The 25,000-nt window shown below is 46.1% G+C and overlaps 1 protein-coding gene across 1 annotated transcript in view; it reads right to left on the reverse strand.

The window, feature by feature from the left end:
• tns1a (tensin 1a) overlaps positions 1-25,000 on the reverse strand; it is a 69,429-nt gene that overhangs the window by 15,723 nt on the left and 28,706 nt on the right. Inside the window, exons 4-18 of the mRNA XM_061067253.1 lie at positions 21,034-21,072; positions 20,281-20,322; positions 17,135-17,184; positions 16,787-16,958; positions 16,653-16,703; positions 16,425-16,547; positions 16,273-16,337; positions 15,078-15,161; positions 12,837-12,949; positions 12,682-12,742; positions 12,505-12,580; positions 10,603-10,747; positions 9,623-9,694; positions 9,393-9,518; positions 1-340 (exon numbers count right to left, since the gene is read on the reverse strand). The exon at positions 1-340 is cut by the window's left edge and continues 1,265 nt beyond it. Coding sequence (XP_060923236.1) covers positions 1-340; positions 9,393-9,518; positions 9,623-9,694; positions 10,603-10,747; positions 12,505-12,580; positions 12,682-12,742; positions 12,837-12,949; positions 15,078-15,161; positions 16,273-16,337; positions 16,425-16,547; positions 16,653-16,703; positions 16,787-16,958; positions 17,135-17,184; positions 20,281-20,322; positions 21,034-21,072 — 1,559 coding nt within the window. The remainder of the gene's footprint in view (positions 341-9,392; positions 9,519-9,622; positions 9,695-10,602; positions 10,748-12,504; positions 12,581-12,681; positions 12,743-12,836; positions 12,950-15,077; positions 15,162-16,272; positions 16,338-16,424; positions 16,548-16,652; positions 16,704-16,786; positions 16,959-17,134; positions 17,185-20,280; positions 20,323-21,033; positions 21,073-25,000) is intronic.

Consider the following 25,000-nt stretch of genomic DNA (forward strand, 5'->3'; position numbering starts at 1 on the left):
GGCGGGGCCGCGGGCGGGTGGGTGTGGCTGGCGGCGCTCGGCACCGACTGGCTGTGCTCATCGGTCCGATCGGTCTTGACGGAGGCGGTGGAGTTGCCCGAGTCGCTGCTCACGGAGAGGGTGTGGTCCACGGCCGGGAGGGAGGCGTGGCCTGCGACAGGAAGTGTCTGCTCGGCGCCGTGCAGCGGGTGGGTGGCGTTCTGCAGGAGGCTCTTAGCGTTGGTCAGAGGGTTCTCCAGCACCGGGAGGCCGTTGATGGTGACCACGCCCTCCAGGGAGTCTTTCTTACGGACGCGGGCGTAGAGGCTTCCATCGAGCGGACCCTGGGTGTGAACAACATCTGAAACACACACAGACACACAACCTCTGTTACACACACACACAGAGAACCACAACACGGAACAAAATGGGACCGGAGCTCACACGCCACACACACAGTGACCCCCCCCTGCACCATGTGACCTCAGCTCCAGCAGCAGCTCTATTTATAGCAGGAAGCCCCTGTCACGTTGCGTCAGCGCCCCCCCCCCCGGTGTGTTGTGACACCAGGACGTTGGAACAGCTGCTGAGTCGAACACACAACGAGTCCGATTGAGAACCAGGAGGCGACTGATCGTGATTCTCCGAGCTTCAGACCCGACGCACCGTTTCTAAATATGTTCAAAGACGTGAAAAAGAACGACACACAAGCATATTTGTGTTATTTTTGTGTTGTTTTTGGATTGGTCGCACACCGGGCCGAGCTGGACTTCGGCCCGGCTGCAGCTCGGATGAAGGGAAACTTTCCTCTAAAAGTCTGTGAACTGCAACTGAAACTCTCTGTGGAGTCTGAGATCAAAGCCAAAAAACCACCAAGACGAGTTTTGCACGAGAGTTGTTTCGTGCAGAGATTAAAAACACACACATGAGGGGCGGAGCTACAGTTTACCGCAGTGACACCAGACTGTGAACCTCTGCTTCCTCCAGACTCCAGAGTCCCACGTGCACCAGATCCTTCACTTCCCATTCACCAGGTTATTCTGCAGAATCCTCACATGTACGTTTGTGCCGGCGGCCGGGGGAATGTGCCAAACTGAGCACCCCCCCCCCCACACCCCCCCCCCCCCCCCCCAGGGACAGATGGTGGATCACTCGGCCGCAGCTATTTCCAAACCCGTCAGCAGCAGCTCCCGGCTCGGTGGTGACAGGAGGAGCTGGAAGCAGCTTCGGCTCCTGGACTTGTTTTCACGACCAAACACAGATTCACTGGTTTCAGATTTAAAGTCAAAAACTGCAGATGAACGTTTCCCTCTTCAGTTTGAAAAGTTGTCATTTTGGAGATTGAGCACCAAGATTCTTTAATATCTGATTATTTAAAAATCCTGAGAATATCTCCGGGTGGACGCCACCACCTCCTCCTTACCTGCAGGTCAGGAGAGGAAGAGCTGCCTCCTCTTCCTCACTGAGGTCAGGAAGCTTCAGGTGGTTGAACGGTGAATTAAACCTCCAGAGTCGTCCGATGGCCTCGGAGCTCCGGGCCGGTGTGAGCTGCTCTCACCCGGTGATTCATATCCTGCTGTCACCAGACATGTGCTCAGTGGAGAGATGGGGGGGGGGACTGACCTCCAGCTCCGCCCTGCTGCTGCTTCCCATAAACTGACACGCCTCTGTCTGATGACATCACGAGTCCATCAATCAATCCTGAACTTAAAGTTTTAAACTCAGATCCCCATTTCTCTCCTGCTTTGCATTTTAATTTTTATTTAACTTTTTATATCTTGTATATATCTGTTTTGCATTTTACTCTTTATTTAACTTTTATGTCTTGTATATATATTTGTTTTATATACAGTTATTTCTTTCTTATGTGAAGTACTCATTGTGTTTTTATGCTTTATGTGAAATGTATGCAGCTTTTTACCAAAGAAAATTCCAGGTAGGTGTAAACCTACTTGGCAATAAATCCTTTCTGATTCTGATTCTGATTCTGATTCTAGATTCTCGACAGGATTCAGTCAGAACGTCTCAGCTCCAGAGTCTCCAGCAGCTGAGCTCTTCTGTCCCTTCACATTAATCCATATCTGTTGTTAATTAATATTTTCCTCTGTTTTATTTGAACCCGGTCAAACGTCTGTCATTAATTTGTCTTAACTGAACTTTTCCTGTAATTTCTGTTTCCACCACAGTGGAGACTCTGGTTCTGGTTCTTGTTCCAGAAGAGATGACGAGCGAGTCTTTGAGTCTTTGAGTCTTTCTCCAGCTGCTGTTTGAGGTCAGACCAGGACAGGGTCATGTGACATGTGACGGCTCGTCCACGTCACAAAGCAAAACGCAACATTTTGGGCATCAGGCGTTTTGATGGTTTCACCAGAGAAACATTCAAGTTTCCAGTGATTCACCAACTTCTCAGACTCTCACATTTCACGGAGCTGCTCGTCAAATCCAATCGACCGAATCCTTTAAGGAATGTTTACACGTTGGTAAATTCACCTAAAACTTTGATTAAAGGTCTTTTTAATCAAACAGTTGCAAGAAACATATAATTATGTTTATTTTATTGCTCTGTTAAACGTTTCCCAGAGAATTAATTATCTTTAATGTGTTTCCCTGAGTTTGTTCGTTATCAGGATTACGTGAAAACCACGAGACGGATTTCAACAGAACTGTGGTTTGTGTCGGGAAAGAACTTGTTAAACTTCGGTGGAGAACCGCATCAGTAGAATTGGTTTTCTCACTTTCTTGAAGTGATTTTCCAGATTTTCTCAGTGATTTTTCTTCTCAATAATTTTCCGCAGTTTGAGGTTGAATCTCTCTGAGAGATTATATTTGATCTTGGCTCTGACTCACGTGTGTGAATGTTTGAGGAGTGAGTCTCTTCAGACGCTTCCATTTGCTCACCAGCGGAGGAGGATGGTGGTGTCAGTGGGGGAGGGGCCAGGGGCGGGGGGGCGGGAGGTCACATCCTTTACATTTGCCCGACACTCGTCATGACCGGGAAACAAACACGGGTCTGACTGGACTCAGGTTCCTCTCCTCCGCTTCAGGACAAGAACCTGTTTCTGTTAATCCTGAACATCAGCACCAGAGTTTATCTCACATACTAAAAGTTTCTGTAAAGATAAATTTATGTTTTATAGAAGTTCCTCTGCTGGCTGTCGGAGTTTCTCCACAGAGTCTCAGGCCTGGTGAGATTAAAAGGCCGTTATGGTTTGATGGTGTAATTACAGTCGGGAAGCAGGAACTCACCCCGACGCCTTCTGGCTTTTAGAAAAACATCAGCAGTAATTTGAAGTTTCTTTTAATCCAAAACATGCAAAACCAGATATTGGTCAGTTTTCTTACGGTCGGAGCCAGAGAGAGAAACTGGGAAACCACAGAGCACGTCGCAGCTGAAGGGGAAAGTGAAACGATCGGGAACAGGACTTCATGTGAAGACAGAGTTTCAGTGAAGATAGAATCCTTTTCTTCAGGCGTCAAAGACACAAATAGAAGAACTTGTCTGAGTTGATTCTGCTGACGAGCATAGAAACTCGAAAATAAATATTATAAACATGAGATGTTTTCTAAACTGTTCTGGAAAATACAAGTTTAAATATCAGGAAACGTCCGGGAACGAGTCAAATAGACCGACTGATACATGTATATGAAAAATATAAATCTATTATATATATAAAGCCTTTAAATCGGGCCTCTCTCTCTCTCACACACACACACACCTGTCCATTCTCTCTATCCTGTTATGTGACAGGTGCTTTCCTCTCTTGTGAAAGTGCCACCCCCCCCCAAACACACACACACACACACACACACACACACACACACAGACACACTTAAGTGTTTCCTCCTGCGTCTCGATAACTTAACAGCCATTAAAAACCATCTAAACACCCAGTGGCCGATGCTTCAGTATAAATAGACGACGTGTTGTTGCAGACGGAGCCGCTGGGACCTGGGTTACACACAGTTTGTCCATTAACACACACACACACACACACACACACACACACACACACACACACACACACAGGGATGGAGGAGCAACACAACTGGGACACACACCGGTGACAACACGCTCTGTGGGAGATTCTGGAGCCGGACGTTTTATTTATACCTCGAAGTCATCGCACTCGTTAGAGATGAAACTTCAGACGTTCGAAAGTGAAACCGATTAAATGAACGTCATCGTTGTGACATGTGAGGTGAAAGGTCACGTCCGCTGGTCATGTGGTGTCAACAGGAAGTAGATTGTCCAGAGGAGAGCGTCCCACCCGTCACACGATGACCTTATTAAAACAGACCGAACCCTTTTCCACCGAATGCAGACGCGTGTAAATATAGAAACACACCTCACGATGATTACAGTCTGAGGTCTGCCATCATAGTTTTATTGGAGTCGGTGTATGATTTCATGTATGTTTATAAATGCATCTGGGAACTCACGTGCACGTCATGCACACGCACGTACGTACAGGCGTCTGCAGGGGGAGCTGTTTAGAGGAGGAAGGTTCCATGTGGAGGTGCAGATGTTAGAGGAACCTGGGGCCAAGCAGGAAAACTGGAGGTTTGGAGAAGTGAAGCACTTTGATCCGAAGAAGATGAAGATGAAAAGAAGCACATGTTCTCCAAATCCATGCGTCAGCTTCTGAATAATAATAATAGGAGTAATATCTGATTTAAGACGTGGAAATACGACACAATTTGAAAATGATTTAATATAAATTTGGCCGGTGAAGCCTCCGAGCTCGATGGAGACCGGGTTCATGTTTCATCTCACGCAGAACAAGATCTTTCATATTTTTCTCCATCTTTTCTAAACTCACAAACATTTGTGACGCTCACATGCACTGACACTCAGAGGCAGGCACGTGCACGAGTATCCAAGAGCGTGCACGTGGGGATGTCAGCGACTCGCCCGGCATCTCACAGCAGGAAGTGACATCGCAGCTTTCACAGTCTGCACGCCAACAGTGGGTTTGACTGGCAGCTGGCTCTGTGTGTGTGTCTGTGTGTGTTTGTGTGTGTGTGTGTCTGTGTGTGTGTGTGTGTGTGTGGCTTTAGGAAGATCTGCCACGTTTTCACATTCCAGTGCAAATAAACATCTTTCCCTAAAACATGATCTGTATTTCTAAAGTGGATGTGACATGTGGAAGCTCTGAGGTCGCTGGAGAGAAACAGAGACGTCGTCATAAAGGAAGACGTGTCAGTCCATCGGGGGGGGGGGGGGGGGGGTGGCGTGGCTCCATCCATCACTCAGCGTCCAGCTGTCACCGTGTGAGGTGGCGTGGTCTGGATCAGTGTCTGTCTCCAGGTTTATGTCATGAAGCTACCTGCTGGACGTCTGTGTCTCTGATGGACAGACGCCACGTCCCACTCGTCTCTGACACACATGAAGCTGCTGATTCTTCAGTTTCTGTCGTTGCTTCAAAAAGCTTCAAGCAACGTTTCCACCTGGAAGCAGCAGCTGGAGGAAAGAGAGAAGAAGAGAAAGTTTCCTCCTTCTCTCCCCGAGCGTCTGTTCTCTGTGAGTTAAAAAGTCTGAAGTTATTAACAACCAGAGTTTATCTCCAATATTCAGGAGGAAACTTCAACTTTAACGATCAACATTCGTCTGTAAATCACTTTCTCATCGTGGAGTTTTGAATATTCCAGATTTTTATCTGACACCAAACATTTGTGTGACATCATTTTGAAACCCAAAGGTCAAGTTTTCCTTCCTGCACATGAACAGGATCTAAATTTAACTGTTGATGTGTCGTAATGCTGCTGAGGACATAAATCATCAGGATGTGGACGTGGTGAATCTCTGGAACCTCTGTGGATCTGTCGGGTCTCTGTCACGGACGAGGATCAGACGCTGTCATGAAGAGAATCTGTCTGCTGCCACGTTTCAGCCTCAGAGTCACAGAACTCTCTCTGCTGCTCATGTACAGACTCACGAGTAGATTCAGACACAGGACGACTCAGAATATGACTTTTAAACACAAAGACTCTTTCAAGGATGAGATAAAAAGACAAAGTCGGCGTGCGAGGCCGAGAGACGACAGGGACGACCACATGGAGACAGACAGAAGGACGATGAGGCATTAAGAGACGAGGACGGACTCGAGTGGGATCTGAAACCTGCTGCTGCAGCTCAGCGTCCTGTCAGCAGGACGTCCAACCAGGAGACTCACACAGGAGACGAATCAAATCCCTGAAATCCATCTCTGGACAACTGAGGTCAACGTGGAGCCTGTGAGGTCAGCATCTCATCACACGCTCAGATATAAGTGAAAATCACGATTAAAAATGCAGATGTAGATAAAAATACAAGCAAATATAGGAAATTAAAACCCCTGGATCCTGAACTCTCATCTTCCCTGATGCTCCAGAGAGTGAAACAGATTCCACACGTGCACAAACTCTCTGGGAGTCACGTGCAGCTCCCGACCAGAGGCCCTAATAGTTTTGGTGCACCCAAATTGCAGCCTGCTCATAAAATGTTCCACACGCACAAATCGCCCGGCTCCATGACTCACTTTGTGCCGTACGGGCGCCAAACACGCAGGACGCCACCACGTTGACATGGAAACGCAACAAACACACAAACAGACGCTGGAGTCTGCACAGCGAACGCACAAAAGATCCTGAGTTTTCTGTCTGATGCAACAACAACACACAGTTTGCATCTTAATGTTGGAATAAAATTTGAATTCTCTTTTGGTTTCATGCAGAAGTTTCTAATTTTTAAATCTGTCAGAGCTACTCACCGGTCGCTGCTGCTCAGCTGCTCCTCTCTCACTTCATTCTGTACTCTCTCCGTCTGGTTCTCTTCTCCTTTATTCAAACTTTAAATAATAATAACTTTATCTAATCTTTGTGGACGTCTGCTCTCGTCCTCCTCTCAGTGTCTGTCTCTCTCTGTCTGTCTCCATCCAGTTATTCCAGACATGTTTCAGGGATCGGCCGCAGCCAAATAAGGGAAGAGGGCGGAGAACAGGATAGACTGTCGCTGGGCCGCTGTACACACACACACACACACACAGACACACACACACACACACACACACTCTCACTCTGCTGTGGCTCTATGTTCAGTGGTTCTTCTCAAACTCAAAAGATAATTTGATTCCAACAGGAAATTCAAATCCAACCAGAATCTGTGGAAACATCCATTTCATAGAATAAAGATGTTGAAAGAAGAGTTTATGAATAAAAGTAGAAAGTGGCTGCACCACACACACACACTTCACCAGATCCATGTAGATCCACCGGAGGAATCAACCACATCCTGTTTGTCTCCTTCAAGCACCCTGTGAAACCAGATTCTGGGATCAGACTATCACCTGGAATTGAGTCGTTCCCGTGTGTGTTTTCCATGAAGTCTTCCTGCTCCGTGTCCTGAACCGTGACCTTACGACGGGTTTGACCTGCAGGTCGGCAGCTGCCACCAGACCACCGAGCTATAAGTGGAGCAAAGGCCGGCCGACAAACACAAGGTGCACTACACACACAGACACACACACAGACACACACACAGACACACAAACCCCGTTAAATAAACTGCAGAGGACTCTAAACCAATACAGACGTTTACTGCCGCACACAGACGGATGTGCGTGCCTGTAAAAGCTGCACAACACAAAGTGTGAACACACACACACACACACACACACACACACACACACACACACACACACACACACACACACACACACTCCAACAACACTCCCAGATTCCCTCAGTGAGAGAATCTGCTCCTGTTCCTCTGAACCTCGGCTCTAAGCTTCTAATCCCACCGACGCTCTTCAGACTTCCATCTTTCGATGAGTCCTCTCAGCCGGGCTCCCAAGGTCGGGGGGGGACGGGGGGGGGCCGGGGACGCACTCAGACGTCCGAGGACAAAACATTCGTTTAACAGCCTCACAAATAAACAAGTCTGGATTCCTGGAGCGATGCCTCATGAGTGATTAAGTCCAGCGTGCGGCGGCGAGTAAAAATAGTCCCAGTTTACGGTATCAGTGTAATTCATGAGGCATCAGATCTCACCTGCCAACTCAGATATGTGTTTACACCTGATTAACATTCTCTCTCTCTTACTCGTCGTCTTTTTATACATCGACGTACACACTTGGTCCCTTTGTGGTCGTTTGGTATTCATCAAAAATAAAACCACAAAGTCCCCGGGGTCATAAATCAGAGGCTGTGGATAGAACCTGGATCTGAAAGAGAACTGGTTCAGATCTGGTTCAGTTCTCCAGCTTCATCTCACAACTCTCACACCAGCCAACGCTGCAATTAGAGAAATGAATAAAGAGGCCGAGAGTTTTTCTGTTTTCTGCTGAGGTCAGCGAACATCGGCGCCCGTTCACTCAGGATCCGAGCTGCACGCCCGGCGACTCCCGGCGACCTTCCTGCAACACGGCAATCACTGCAACGCTTCTCTGGGGACGTTCATAAAAATGAAATGGGTCTTTGCGACGCCGTAAAAAAAAGAAAAGAAAAGGAAAAGTGGATTCTGCACCACAACGGCTGCCAAGTCCTGACTCAACAGAGGGCGAGCGAGAGAGAGAGGGAGAGAGGGAGAGAGAGAGAGAGAGAGAGAGAGAGAGAGAGAGAGAGAGAGAGAGAGAGAGAGAGTGTCTCTCTGATTAGCAGCAGCGATCATGAATGTCATCATCGCTGAGCGGATCCAGGGGGACGCTGACAAGCCGGCAGTTCCACCGAGTGTCCACACGGGGGCCTCGGGAATCTGAGACACTTAAATCATGAGGTCACTTTTAATCCAGAAATGATGTCACGTGATGATGTCACATGATGATGTCACATGCTCTGCTGTTTATTCCATTGACTGCAGATACAGGAATTTAAAAGGGAACTAATAAACGTACGAAGGAACAATAAGATCAGAAGATCTGAACGTGAGGTTTTATCCTCGATGGTCGATCAGTTTAAAGTTCTAATAATTTAAGTATATTTTAAATTAACGTAGCCTTTGTTTATGGGGGGGCATATTTACGCCTGGAGAGAAAAGTTTCTCCTGCAGTTCCTACAGAAGATTTTAAGATTAACAAAAGCTTTTATATTGTAAGTATTTGGTCTTTGGATTCCTGAATAAAAAACAAAAAATTCCTGAGCGTGAATCGGAAGCAGCAGCAGCAGCAGCAGCTCTGGTGGAGGGACATGGAGGGACATGGGGGGACGGGGGGGGTTCGGACCCTCGTTGGACTCTGCAGCGGGGGGGGGTTGTCGGTGGGTCAGGTTACAGCCCCCCTGGGGAGGGGCAGCCAGTAGCAGGGCGACTGACGCCCCCTATTTCTGCAGCAGCTATTTAAAGGTCTAATTGACAGGTTGGGGGAGGGTGGTGTGTGTGTGTGTGTGTGTGTGTGTGTGTGTGTGTGTGTGTGTGTGTGTGTCTGTGTGTGTGCACGTACCCAGCTCGCTGTCGGCCGGGTCCTCCCAGCGCTGGTTGAAGTTCTCGTACGAGTCCCAGCGGATCAGGGAGTCCTGGGTGTTGTAGTCCACCGAGACGCTCGGGCCGTTCTCCAGGTGGCACAGGCCTGAGGAGCACAATGCATCATGGGTAACGGGTTCCTCCTCACGCGGCGTCTGGGCTCATTTGATCCGATAAAGTATTTATGTAAAATAAAAAACGACAATTTACCTTTCCCTTTGATCTTCTCTGGTCCATAAGAGAAAACAAACTCCACCTTCCCGTACTCTGGAAACCTCTCGTCTGTACAGAGACACGATCATATAATAAATACATAATCAATATCAATAATCACACATGTGGCTGATATAAGATACACAAGTTTACAAAGATCACAGACGACACATCAGCTCTTTGATTTGAATTTAGCAAAATACATAAAACCCCAGTGAATCAATAATTCATCGATAATGTTTTGAGTAAACACTGAGCATCCTTCACCAGCAGAGGGCGCTGTTTACTACAAAGTGTGATATATATAATATATTGTATAACCTAAACCCTAAACAGAGAAAAAAATGTAAATAATAACTTTATCTATTTAGCAATTTTACAAATAAGCCTGACACAAAACAACACAAGGTTATTAATGTTGTTGAAGATGTTGGAATAAAACAATGTGGGAGAAAAGGGTTAAAGCAACGTTAAGACAACAAAAGCTTATTAATCAATTATATTTACTTTGCTTTTATTTCATTAACTTTCCTATAAATTAATAACACAAGTTTCTTCACTGTATTATTTGCACCTCTGAGTGACCTCAGCTGCTCCTCAGTGATTCTAACACGGATTCCTTCAGCTTTTTAAAATCCTAATGTTACATGTATGTGTTTGAAATACACACCTGCAGCAATAAATCCACACAAATCCACGACTACACACACAAACACACATTAAAGCATCAGTTCTGGAGTCTAACATTTCATCCTGAGGTCACATTTTGTTTAGATTTGTGCGTTTGTCACGTCTCGTGTGTTGTTTCACATTTGTCTTCATTATTTTGGCCTCGATGAGACGTTCAGGTATTTGAATGTTAATAAACCTGTTCTCTCCTTTCACTCTCATATCTCACACACACACACAAACACACACTGTGCTGTTCCTGCTGATTACAAAACACACAAACACAGAGAAGTGTGAAGCACACCCACCCGCAGCGCCGTTACCTTTGAAGGTCTCGTCCAGCTCGCTCTTCCCGAACACCACGCCCAGGTCGTGGATGGCGCAGGTGTGGAACTGCACCCGGAACACCACGTCTCTGGTGGCGTTCCTGTAGCGCTTGTGGTAACACTTCAGCTGAAACATCAATATATTTATCAATATTTCAATTTTCAGATTTTCAGATGGTGAGAATTCTTGGAACTTGAGTTTCTCTCCTTGTCTCCTCTTGTATTTTGTCCTTCTAAGTTTAGTTTTGAGCGCAGATGCTGCTCTTGCTTATTTTTAAACCACCTCCCATGTTGTGAATATTGAAATAAGAAGATCTCACCAGGATGTCTCCCTTCAGCAGCAGTATTTAAATTTTCAGATTTTCAGATGGTGAGAATTCTTGGAACTTGAGTTTCTCTCCTTGTCTCCTCTTTTATTTTGTCCTTCTAAGTTTAGTTTAACTGTTTATTCTGTATTTTCAGTGAGCAAAGACGCTGCTCTTGCCTTTTTTCAAACCACGTCCCATGTTGTGAATATTGAAATAACCGGATCTCACCAGGATTTCCCCCTTCAGCAGCAGTATTTCAATTTTCAGATTTTCAGAATTCTCAGATTTTGAGAATTCTTGGAACTTGAGTTTCTCTCCTTTTAGTACGTCTAAGTTTAGTTTAATTTCTTGTGAATATTGAAATATCAGGATCTCACCAGGATGTCTCCCTTCAGCAGCAGTATTTCAATTTTCAGATTTTCATATTGTGAGAATTCGTTGAACTTGAGTTTCTCTCCTTGTCTCCTCTTTTATTTTAGTACGTCTAAGTTTGCTTTAATTTCTTGTGAATATTGAAATAACCGGATCTCACCAGGATGTCTCCCTTCAGCAGCAGTATTTAAATTTTCAGATTTTCAGATTGTGAGAATTCTTGGAACTTGAGTTTCTCTCCTTGTCTCCTCTTGTATTTTGTACTTCTAAGTTTAGTTTTGAGCGCAGACACGGCTCTGGCCTTTTTCAAACCACCTCCGATGTTGTGAATATTGAAATAACCGGATCTCACCAGGATGTCTCCCTTCTGCAGCAGTATTTCAATTTTCAGATTTTCAGAATTCTCAGATTGTGAGAATTCTTGGAACTTGAGTTTCTCTCCTTTTAGTACGTCTAAGTTTAGTTTAATTCTTGTGAATATTGAAATAACCGGATCTCACCAGGATGTCTCTCTTCAGCAGCAGTATTTCAATTTTCAGATTTCAGATTGTGAGAATTCTTGGAACTTGAGTTTCTCTCCTCTTGTATTTTGTACTTCTAACTTTAGTTTTGAGCGCAGATGCTGCTCTTGCTTATTTTTAAACCACCTCCCATGTTGTGAATATTGAAATAAGAAGATCTCACCAGGATGTCTCCCTTCAGCAGCAGTATTTAAATTTTCAGATTTTCAGATGGTGAGAATTCTTGGAACTTGAGTTTCTCTCCTTGTCTCCTCTTTTATTTTGTCCTTCTAAGTTTAGTTTAAATGTTTATTCTGTATTTTCAGTGAGCAAAGAAGCTGCTCTTGCCTTTTTTCAAACCACGTCCCATGTTGTGAATATTGAAATAACCGGATCTCACCAGGATGTCCCCCTTCAGCAGCAGTATTTCAATTTTCAGATTTTCAGAATTCTCAGATTGTGAGAATTCTTGGAACTTGAGTTTCTCTCCTTTTAGTACGTCTAAGTTTAGTTTAATTTCTTGTGAATATTGAAATAACCGGATGTCACCAGGATGTCTCCCTTCAGTAGCAGTATTTCAGTTTTCAGATTTTCAGATTGTTTGAATTCTTGGAACTTGAGTTTCTCTCCTTGTCTCCTCTTTTATTTTAGTACGTCTAAGTTTAGTTTAATTTCTTGTGAATATTGAAATATCAGGATCTCACCAGGATGTCTCCCTTCAGCAGCAGCCCCGGCTCGATGGTGATGCAGATGCTGGTGTTGCTGTCTCCTTGCACGTTGCTGTGTAAAGAAAAATGACACAACAATGTGTTAATAAATCCTCAGCTTCTTCCTGAACTCAAACACAAACGACACTGGACTGTGATGACGAGAGTTCGTACTATATTCCTGACGTGTAGACCGGCTGCATGGCCTGGTAGATCTTCAGGAAGGGACGGCAGCCTGCGAGGGACAAGAGCAGTGAGACAGGCTGCAGAGGACAGACGGGTGTGTGTGTGTGTCTGTGTGTGTGTGTGTGTGTCTGTGAGATACACACCTCCCTTGGACTCGAAGTTGGGGATGCCGTGCATGATGACGTGGTGCAGGAACAGAGGCTTGTTGTTGATCTTGATGTGTCCGGACAGGAGGCCGTTGAAGTAACGCACGTACCTGCAGGAGGAGAGAGAGGAGCTGTCACATTTAAATATATAAATATATATTAAATATTAAACCAGGTCGAGGCCGCGGTCCAGGGGGAGTTCAGGCTGTGAACGCTCCCGGTCGGCATCGAGCCGCCGGTGTCAGCTGTGGACTTTCAACAACTTGAAAACTCCTCTCGACAAAATAACGACCTGCAATGTTTGTTTATGCAAAGAATAAATATGAGGGATCAGCCTCTGGGAATTATGAATCCAGAATAAGAAACTGAACCAAGTCTGATCCTGCGTGTGTCACCTTCATCGTGTGAACCAGAGGAGGAGGAGGAGGAGGAGGAGGAGGAGGAGGAGGAGGGGGGCGTCTGGTTGTTAATGATGATGCTGATGATGGTACCGAGCGTGACCTCGACCGCGGGGTCGCCACATGCAGACACCCCCCCCCTTGTTCCGCTGTCAGACACCAGATGGTTCGCCCTCGCTGAAATTCAATTAGACGCCGGGCGAGCTCAGCGCTGAGAGCAGGAGGCGGAGGAACGGGAGCGGGTTCCGGCGCCGCTCGAGAAACGAGGTCACGAGGACGAGTGCGTTTGAAACCAGGAAGAAAAATGATGTAAAACTCTTGATACTGACTCAAAGAATTCATAAAAACATTAAACTATTTCCAGCTTCTGTCAGAAATGCTCAGAATCAGTGACGTGATTTCTCACAGACACGACTGTAGTGCCACCTAGTGGTAGTCGGAGGGCGAGCGCTCCACTGTGAGTTACCGACTCTTCAAACTCTCCATCTCTCCAGCTGAACTCAAGTTAATGTCACACATTCCAGACCATAATACCATCCGGCTCCAGGGGCAGAGATAATTATATCTGAGGCAGGAAATAGCAGCAGGGCAGAGGTGGAGCCTGGAGACGAGTCGGAGAGCGGGGGGGTGAAAGGAAGTGGAGTTAAGTCTCCTGACGTTTCCTCCTTTCTTCCTCCTCATCCTCTTCTTCCTCCTGCTCGTCTGATGAAGCTCAGGTGGAGGTGAAGCTGTGTGTGTGGGGGGGGTCAGACCTTCAGGAAGCTGAGACCTCATGTGTTCAAAATAAGAAAACAGCTTGCCGAGTTATCTTAAGACATTGGAAGGCGCCAGAAATCCCACAGGTGAAAGAATGGATATGTGCAATGACTGAAACTGCATCCTATGAATGTATGCTTAGTAGATTGAGTGATGACAGGGAGGAGGGGCTGACCCCTGGGGACAGGTTCTGGAATTACATAAAGGTGAATAATGATCCCCACTAGGACTCTGGTTTTATTGTTTTGCTGTGTTTCTCCCAAGTGGGATCCTGGAATACTGTACACCTCAGCAACATGTCTATATGATGTATGCTATATAATGTATGGTGGGGGGTGCAGATATGCAATGAAGGTATGAGTGGATATCATTATGTACTCACTTTGTTTTGTAATAGCTGCCTATTTTTGAGACGAATATGTGCGAAGTCTGTTATTAGAGTCAATTCTCAACCATATACTACTTGTTTCTGTATAAAGAAACATGTTTAATTTGCCATGTACCATGCCTAAGAAGAGTTTAATAAAAACTTAAGTTAAAAAAAAATAAGAGATGCTTCAGAAACCAGTCTCACGTGGTCGAGTGGCTCTGATCTGGTTTGAATGCTTTGCTCCGTGTTTGTGGAAAAGACATTATTTCAAAACCCTCACGGCTAAAAATGTAAAAGCATCAGAGGAGAACGTGCAGCGATGTCCTGAGACGACAGGAATGATCGGCCTCCTCCCCGGAGACACCAGAGGAATCCCACAGACCGACAGCACCACGACGTTTACTCACAATTATCCTAATTATAACCAAAGTGGAGATAAACAGGGAAAGAATTTCCTCTGAAAAATGCAGAAGGACGAAGCGGAGCCACGACTCTGATCAGCTTCAGAATCCTCTAAACCTCTAAACCTCAGAACAACAGAGACAGAAACGTCTGATGCATGTCGACCTGCAGATGGTGAATTAGGCTTTTTATATTTGTGTTTTTCTGCATAATCTCAATCTCAGTTTTCAGCTTCTGATCCAGAACAGAACTCAGAGGATTCATAAAGTTTCCAGCAGCTGTGAGCAAACAGGAAGTGAGGTAACAACTGACCTTTTCTGCGACGGCTGACCCACAGGAAGTGCTTTGTCCTCGTAGAAGCGTCTCATGGCGAACCGGTCCAGCGCCTGGTCAGCACTGCAGCACACACACAACAAACACACAACACAACAACCAGGTTTCACAAACATGCTGCAGAACTCGTCTTCTCCTCAGCTGCTCTGGATCCTCCTGGCTCCGTCTCACCTGAAAACATCTGCTGGCGTTTAGACGCTCAGCAGGTTCAGGGCGACTCCCTCACGGAGCCAGAGAAACAAACCCAGCAGAACTCTGTGTTCTATCATAATAATCACATGATGGTTCAGGTCTCAGAGCTCCAGGCCTGAAGCTCCCGTCCTCACAGAACCTCGGAGCTGCTACTAGTTGTCTCCGCTTGACAGAGGGCTACCTGGTTGATCCGGCCAGTAGCATATGATTGTCTCAAAGATTAAGCCATGCAAGTCTAAGTACACACGGCCGGTACAGTGAAACTGCGAATGGCTCATTAAATCAGATAATAATAGCTTTTAGAAATAAAATTAAAATGTCATAATTGTACAAAAACAGTGAAATATGTACAGGCAACAGGTGCCATTAGTAAGACAGAGAAACTCAGAAGGAGAAGAAGTTAAAACCAGGTGGCTCAGAAGCTCTGCTGACTAAAACAGCCCCATGAAGTGATTTGAAAGTCAAGTAGATGCTTTTGTTTATTGTACAGTAGACTAGAGTTTTTTTTAACTCAAAAATACTGACCAGAGATCTAAAACAAAAAGAGGGCTTTTCATGTTCCACTCAGTTACTTTTTACAGGTCTAAAGGTCTTTTCTAATTTCTGACCTTCAGATTTTATATGATTTTTTTCTGTTGCCTGAAACAAAGATGGGTAACATTTACTCCAAGTTGCCTGCTATCTCTTTTTTCTAGGGCTGGGCAAGTTAACTCGTTTTAATCGAGTTAACTCAAGTGATGAGTTAACTCGATTAATTATTTTATCTCGCATTAACTCAGGTTTGATTATTTATTGTTTTATTGTGAAAGTCAGGCTTTTATTTTGTGTAAGTCTGTTGCTGACTGCTGCGGAACAGGAAAAAAGAAAATAATTGGCGGATAATCAATCGAGTTAACTCATCACTTGAGTTAACTCGATTAAAACGAGTTAACTTGCCCAGCCCTACTTTTTTCATTATTAAATCCTAAACTGGAACCCGTACCTTGCAGAGATGTTGCTGTAGTGCATGTACGCTGCCACCACCACGCCCGTCCGGCCTCGGTTCCCCTGCAACACAGAAGGAGAAGGAGGTCAGTCACATGTTCCCAGGAGACCTCGGGTGGGTGAGATGTTCCTGGTGGGTGGAGCCTCCACCTTGTTGTGCAGCACCACCACGTTGCGTGGGTCTCCGTTCAGCCACGTGTCGATGGCCTTGCACATGCTGCAGATCTTATCCAGCGCCGGTGCATGATGGTCCGGCCAACCGAACTCCAGGACCTGGGAGGGGGGGGGATCAGATGGTTTCACCCGTGTGGTTTCATGAGGAAGGCGTGTGTGTGTGTGTGTGTGTGTGTGTGTGTGTGTGTGTGTGTGTGTGTGTACCTTGTGGTGCAGGTTGGTTAAGTCGTTCCTCCGCTCGCTCAGGTTGAGCATCTGGAATCACAGAAACAACGAGTGTCAACAGGAATGGAAACTCTGGACTCTGGTTTATATCTGATGAAGGTCACGTCTCTCACCAGGTAGTGCTCTCCGTGCTTGGAGCGCAGCATGGTGGCCACCTCCTTCAGGTGGTTGGTGTAGCTCAGCTCCTCGGCGGCGGCCGGGAAGGAGACGGAGATGATCCTCTCCGTGATGTAGACCAGGTCCACCTCACAGCTGTCCTCCATGGCCGGGACCACACTCTGACTCCTGCAGAGGAAGAGGAGGACGTGTCATCACTACATGGAGATCCAGCTCTAACCTCAACCCCCCCCCCCCTTTGATTTAACCTCCATAAGGTTTCTGCTGCAGGAAAATAACTTTAATTTATTCTGAATAAACCGAATATATATTTTGTTTACGCATCAAGACATGCTGCGTCTTACCTGGACTGCTTCCTCCTGATCTCCACACTCTTACAGGACCTGGCAGATCCCTGGAGAGGAGACACACACACACACAGACACACACACACACACACACACACACACACATACACACACAGACACACAGGGAGGAGAGAGGGAGATTATGATTCATAAGTGTATCCCACATCTGGTAAGGATGATGATGTAACTGAATTACAATCTGACAAAACGTATCAGGGAGAAGTCAGAGCACAGAAACAAACAAATGTTTCTGTAGAAGAACAGCGAGAGGAAGGAAAGAGGAAGAGGAGAAGGAGGAGAAGAAGAAGGAGAAGAAGCAGAAGAAGAGAGGAAGGAGGAGAACTAGATGAATGCATTAACTAGAGAAGGAGATGATAAAGAAGAGAATAGAAAAATTACAAAAAGAATAGAAGAACAATGGAAGATGGAAAAAGGAGGAAAGATGAAGATTAGCAGTAAAAACAGATGATGAAGAAGAGAAGGGGAGATGTGAGGAAGAGTTCAAAGAAAAGAGGAGAAGATGAACAAGGAGGAAGAAGAGGAGGAGAAGAGCTAGTGAGGAAGAGGAGAAGCTGCTGATGAAGACGAAACAAAAAGACAAACAACACAACTCATCTTCACACAAACCCTCTGTTTTCTTACACAACCTCATCAGAGAGAAGCTTCACTGCTCGAGTGGTTCGACAGAGAGAAGGTCTCTGATCATCACAGGAAGGTTAAACACACGCTGCCTACAGCTCGCCACGCTGCTCGCCATGACGCTCGCCATGACGCTCGCCATGACGCTCGCCATGACGCTCGCCATGACGCTCGCCATGACGCTCGCCATGACCCTCGCCATGACGCTCGGCACGCTGCTGCTGACCCGGCTGGTCCCGGCCCTGAGAGCTGGAGCTCAGTGATCTGACAGGAGCCAGATGTTGGGCTGGTGTTTCCTAAGTGGAAGCGTCTGGAGCTGTGACATCACAGTGACATCATAGTGACATCACACGGGAACTGGAAAACGCCGCGAGTAAAAACCAGCTGGACGACGCGTTTAGAACAAATCACCTCAGTGTGTCGTCTGAGCTGGAAGCTAAAGGTAATCCTGGTTCTACACATTATTCAATATATGTTTAAGTGATATTATTATTAAATTATTAAATAAAAAGTTTAACCTCCATAACAGTAGTTTGTACTTCCTGTTTGGGGAGGGGTGTGTCCTACCTTGTTCGCCAGGTGCCCGGAGCTCCACCTCCAGGCTGAACGCAGCTGAGAGAAACTCAGAGGCATGATTCCACTCAACTTCAAACTTTATCAATAATAATAAACTACAGCTCAGTAGGTTTCAGGAGTTCAGATTCATCATGTTTCCTCGAGAGCTTGATGAGGAGTTTCCTCCGTGAGAGAATCTGTTTTCTCTCGCTCGCCGAACGATGATGTCACAGGATGATACCTCCTCGCTCTCCTCCTTCCTCCTCCTCCTCCTCCTCCTGTTCTCTGGACCTGCTCCTCCCTCAGGATCATTATCTCTCGTTACTCTCACTCCTCTGTTCCTCTCGTCTCTTCTCTTCCATGTGTTTATATTCAGGATGAAGATCAACAGAAGTTGAATTATCCTCAACAGGCACCAGAGTATAAAATATGGACTAAAAACAACTATTGTAATAGTTCTCTGATCATTTGTACAACTGTTGTGCAATCGGGTGAATGTCATCACTCTGTCCCCCCCACTGAGCCACAGAATAATCCCCCAGAATGCACTTGGGAGACCCAGAGCAGCCCCCACATTGACTCAATTATGGTCACGATGGGGTGTTTTGATTTGAAACCACTGTGAATATATCCTGTGTGGAGTGAAACCAAAACAACATGACACCAGCACCTCACACACACACACACACACACACACACACACACACACACACAGACACACACACACAGACATGTAAGGAAAACCCCAACATGATGAAGAGGACGCCAGCAACATGATATGATGATGCAACTTATATAAATGTCAAGGAAAGGAAGAATCATCTGCTTCCTGGAGATTACATATAATTATATTAATGAAAGAGAAGTAATGTGATATATAGATGTGAAAGTAAATTATATTAATATGGCTGTGATAGTTGTTCTAAGGTTTGAAAGTTATCGTATTATTCTTTTGATTCTTTTGAAATGCTCCACATTCTTTTCTGTTTCCCTTCGTCCTCTCTCTCCAAACAAGCTGCAGCACAAACACACAGATTTGTGTTTATAATCTGACTCTGAGTCATCACTCGACTAAACATCCAGACGACGACTGACGCAAACAGCGAGCGGCGTGACTCACAGAGGAAAGTCGGATCTGCTTTCATCTCCTGAAACTCTGCAGCTTCTGGTTCCACAGCAGAGGAACGTTTAGAATCTACAAACATCTGAAACAAGCTGCCTTAGATAAACTGTTTACTCGGAGCATTAGATCTCTCCTCTCTTATTTTCCTGGAAGCTCTTGATGGTTTAGCGGTGGCGAGCTTTAACGTGCACGCCGTTTCACATGGGCCGGGGGCGGGGCCTGGTGGCGAGCGCTCGGCACAGACAGGTGAGAACTGGTGAGAACAGAAGAGGCAGCAGCTTCTCTCGGTGAGGAGCAAATATGCCACTGAACAGATTGTAATAAATAGATAATAATAAATGTTGGATTCTAATCCATCAATATGTCGGGGAAATCTGATCGCAATTAATTCAATATGCATTTAAATGATTCATTTAAAACACACTTTCTTTTGTTGATAGTTTGTCTTAAATCAAATATTAAAACTTTGAGTGTTAAGTTCTCACCTAAAGATAAAATCTATCTCAGGCTCTGATTGGCCAGCTCTCATGTTCTGCACGGTGCTGCCCCCTGGTGGTGTCGTGAGCTCTGACAGCCTTTAATTGAAAATAATGAAACAGTGAAGGCAACAGAGGCCATGTCACTTCCTGTTTCGTGTTTTCTCACCAAAACCACGACACGGCGTATTTCATGAATGATATATGTGGTGAATATGGTGATAATGAGTCAAAAACAAATGTATGTTGGATGATTGTTATTCCAGCGCTTTGTTGCAATAACAGCAGCAGCATTTTTAAAGCATGTCTCCTGGTTGTGGACAGTGATGGGGGGGGGAGGAGTCACTTACCGGTGTATCTACATGCTTTAACTGCAGCTGAGGAGTGGGAGGCTGCAGAGAGAAGACACAGTCAGTTACTCAGTGTTTCTCCCACAGTGAGTGACAGGATGAGACGGAGGGCGAGAGACTCTCTGACACACACACACACACACACACCAGAGACACACACAGACACACACAGACACACACACACACGAGACACTGAGTGTGAGTGCAGCGTCTCAGCTGATGTGAGCTCTGTAAACACACAAGTCCAAAGTCAATGAGTCGTTCCTGTGGACGAGGAATGTTGAAACTCTGATCAACACATCACTGTCAATATAATGTGAGGTCATCGTTGTGAGGGAGGTGCCTTGCTCAAGGGAATCTGGGTAAGTTTGAGATGAGGGTGGAGTATATTTTCTGGATTTTGTTAAATTTTCATCATCATTATTATCACCACTCTGATGATGAAAACTCTTGTTTGCTCTGTTTGGATTTAGAGGAAACAGAGGAAGCTGTTATGGTTACAGCGTCTGACCTTTGACCTCACATTGCTCCCATTGTGTGTGTGTGTGTGTGTGAGTGTGTGAGTGTGTGTGTGTGTGTGTGTGTGTGCTTCCCCCACAGTTCCAGGAAGCCACTCAGCGTTATGACGGGGATCTCAGGGGTCAACCAGATCCTGAAGAGTTTCCTTTACTGCTTCATTTGTGCTCACATTCACACAAAGACACACACACACACACAAACACACACAGACAGGCGTGCACGGGGTTTACTCACCACCTCATAGTTGGTCGTGGTCTGACATGATGTGGTGACCTGGTGAAGACGAGACAGAGATGAGACCGGAGGAGAAAAACATCCTGAACTGAACCTAACCTCCGTTTGATCTGAAGTGAAATTCGTCGTAAACTAGAAGCTTCGCTGAAATCTAAAGATCCTTCAGGGCGACGGATTGAAAGCAAAGCAGAGACGTCTTTGGAAGTTTCCCTCTGAATTCCTGAATATTCCCCAAATCACCCACAGCAGCACAGAAATAGCTTCCGACTCTTTTGACCGGTTCTCAGCGTGGGAAAACATGTTAGAGCCAAAAATCACTTCTGGATCTGTGACTTCACATGGAAACTGGTTCCTGTGCAGAAAACTACACAATTCACAGTGAGACAGACAGGTCCTTTCTGTCCACCAGCAAAGGATGAAAAACTCCAACTTTCCCAGAGTCGAACTAACCTCATCAAGTCTCCTCCTGTCTGCCTGAGCCTCTAAAACACAAATATCTTCATTTCATTATTGAATCTGACAAAGAAAAGCTGAATTCATCAAATGTCTGGTGTTTGAAAATGGGACAAATCGATAAATAGATTATTGTTATAGAGTTTATTTCAATTTGACAGATTCACTGGCTGAAAGTTGAAGCTCCACAGGTCGTTTCATCACCTCCAGCTTTCTGGAATTCCTTCACTGTGACCTGAACTGCACGATACTTTCTTTGGCGTTTATTGCTGCTGAAAATGATTTAATTCATCTCTCTCTTTGCCAAACAGTCTCGAGCTGAAACTGGAAGAGAAACTAAACTCTGTTTGTCCTGTTTAACGACTTCCTGTCTCCACAACAACCTGTTGTTCCCGGAGCTCTGATCCACACAGGTGCTGAGGAACCAGAGCTCCGAGCCGCTACCTGGTTCCAGAAGCTCCCAGCAACAGTATCACTTGTCTCCTAATTATAATATCACCTCAGAATTAGAGCGGTATTGACTTCCTTGTGTTGCAATGCAGCTTCTTTAAATAGCAGTCAGGGTATCACAGGACAATTTAGTTCTGCTCACCGGCTCCTAATAGTCTGCATCGGCCTCTGCAGCACAAATCACTCGTTAGGATGTGTAAACACTCGCTCTGTGCAAACTGACCGACTTCCACCTGATTGTGTTTACTTCCACGCGTGCACGTCAACACGCCACATGCATACGTGTGCATGTGGCGTGTTTGTTGTGGAGCCGATGGATGTTGACGAGCCGTGAGCACGAGAGCGAGCGCTATCAGCGGGCAGCAGACGCAGAGCCGGGAAGGAAGTGATTAGTTTGCTCCAGAAAACAATCATTGACTTTGTAATGTGATCATAATAAGAGTCCAGCTCCAAACCTCGTGCAGGAGGACGTGTGATCGTGTGTAAAGAGACTGAGTCGTGCATGAGGCTCATTTCTTCTGTGTTGATCTGCAAATCTGAATTTAAACGGCATTTTTCAGGCCTGGAGTCGGATCCTCCTCGAGGTCGCGTGCAGGAAGAGAGAAGATGTCACAGGAGATTTCACGCAGCAGATTTATGAGGCTCAAAGTATCAGTGACAGTTTAATATCCAGCGTTTAATAAAAGGCGTCGCCAGCCCTGATCCCTGTGAACTGCAAAGTACAGCATCTGAAAAAGTTGTTGGTCATTTGGAAAAGTGAATGGGAATTAGATTCAGGAAGGAAAAGGTTCATTTAACCCTCGTCTTCATCATGAGAGAATATATATTCATCATTTCTCATCTGCTCCAGTTGATGTGCTCTTTAGCAACGCAGCTAAAACCCAATCTAAAGGTACGAGTTACCGTGGCAACTCCACATCCAGAGAAGCAGCAGCATCCGTGTGAATCACAGTTTATCCCTCTAAGAACATGTAAATCACACGAGGCAGCGGAGATCTAACACGCACGCCACCGTCTTAATCTGACATTCCTCCGCACGCCGTGTCTCAGTGAAATCCTCGACACATCGCCGAGCAGCCGGGCGAGAGAACCACATCTCCTGACTTCAGCCTTATATGGAAGCTGCAGCTGCAGAGACGGACTCACGCAGGATTCACATGAGCTTCAGACGCTCAGACGGATGAACGTGGAGGCGTCTGTGAGAGGCCGCACGCCACACGCCTCGACGCCGGGCCAGAGGAACACCTGAGACTCCTCCGTCGGTTATTGTTTGTGCAGCTTCTTCGATCTGAGAGAAGATCCAGCTCTGATATTTGTTTCTGATCCGTCAAAGGTGAGAAAAGTAGAGAAATAAAGTCCAGCTTCTATAATAAAACGCTGACCTTTTCTTTGACCTCGGCGTGCGTCCCCCCCCCTGATCACTTCCCAGCCGAGTGACCGTCCGACCACGAAGAAAAACCAGCAGCGACAGAAACAAAGGGACTCACGGTCGGTTTCGGATTTTAAAAACAGCGAGTTTATAATCTCATCAGGTCACGAGTGGCGTCTGAGGAGCCGGTGGGCCGGAACACGGAGTCAGGCGAGTCACCGCAGGGGGTCCGGCTGCAATCTGCACCCGGCCGAGAGGCCTCATTAGGGGGTGAGGAGCCGGGGTCACACGTCTCAGGTGAGTTCCACTGAGCCAGGATCAGCGTTAATGATTTCAGCTGCACGACATCAGAGAGTCTGGAGCCAGCGAGCTGAATCACCGAGAGTTCACACGCCGCTGATCACACTTCACACTTCACACCTCCCACCGCCGGCGTCTGGCGAGGAGGAAGACGAGGAGGAAGACGCCCGGCTGCTCACACACTCGGGCTCATTCACCGTTTCTGTTCTCAGCTTCTTGGTGCATAGAAATATGGGAAATTTACGGATTTCTGCAGATCTCACACACGTGTATAAATCATGTCACCGGCTCTGATAAATAACTCGTGGCCTTTGGTCCGACCACAATCTGAATTCCTCCGACACGCCTCCTGCACACAGCCGCTGCTGGGAAAGTTAATTCCTCACTTTCCAAATAAGGACTGAAGCTCAAACTGGGGTTTAAACATCAGCTGGGTTTTGTTTTCACTTGGAAGGTGAATAAATCCACTGAGCCGGGGAAACAATATGAGATGGATGGATTTAAATCAGGGAGGAATAAGAACATAATTACAAAACACAACAAAATAAAGGAGTCAGATATTCAATCTCATGATTCAACATCTTTAGAAGAGAGAATAGATGCTGGACACTGGTTTGTCCCCAGTCCGTCTGGTGGGACCATGAACGTCCTGCTGCTGTTTCAGAGACCGTGGGACAAACAGGATGTGAAGAACTTTCTGTGTACAAACAAAAAGTCTAAAGAGTTGTTCTTGGAACTGGAACTCGCCGCCTGCAGCTGCTTCCACTGACGTCCACCAGCTCACGATATCAACTCACAATATCACAATCAGAGTTTCCCATGATAAACTCTGTGTGAAGCTCTTTGGATGTTGTGTCTGTGGCGTGATATCAACCGAGCGACAGACTTCCTGGTGAGGAATCGACCTCCTGAGGAAAGGTCATCATGAGAACCGCCTCCACACGGTCCACACGCCATGAAGAAGCTTGAGACACATCGACCGACAACAAATGTTTCTCTGGTTCAGACAAAACAACACACAGGAGGTTATTTACAGTGAGATACATCACTTCCCCTCCAGGAGTCGAGTCTGAGGCGTCATCGAGCAGCGAGCGTGTTTCCATCGCTGCTGATTGGTCGGCTCCGCACGCCGTTAGCCTATCGCTTCCTGTCTGATCAGGGGCGGCGGCTGGATGCTCATGTGACCACTAACAGCAGAGTCCAGCGAGAGTAAAGAAACAACCACCGAAGCCAAACAACAACCGTGGACACTTCCAATAAAACGCTTTCTAGAAAACAAGGAATCCTCCTCCTTCCTGATCTGCATTTACTCCTTTTTCCAGATTCACAAGGAATCAGTTTGTTTTTCTTCTCATCTGAAACCGACTCTTTGTTCCTCTGCTGCAGCCGCTGGCC

The sequence above is a fragment of the Limanda limanda genome, chromosome 23 (genome assembly GCF_963576545.1).
Source record: "Limanda limanda chromosome 23, fLimLim1.1, whole genome shotgun sequence".
Classification (NCBI taxonomy): domain Eukaryota; kingdom Metazoa; phylum Chordata; class Actinopteri; order Pleuronectiformes; family Pleuronectidae; genus Limanda; species Limanda limanda.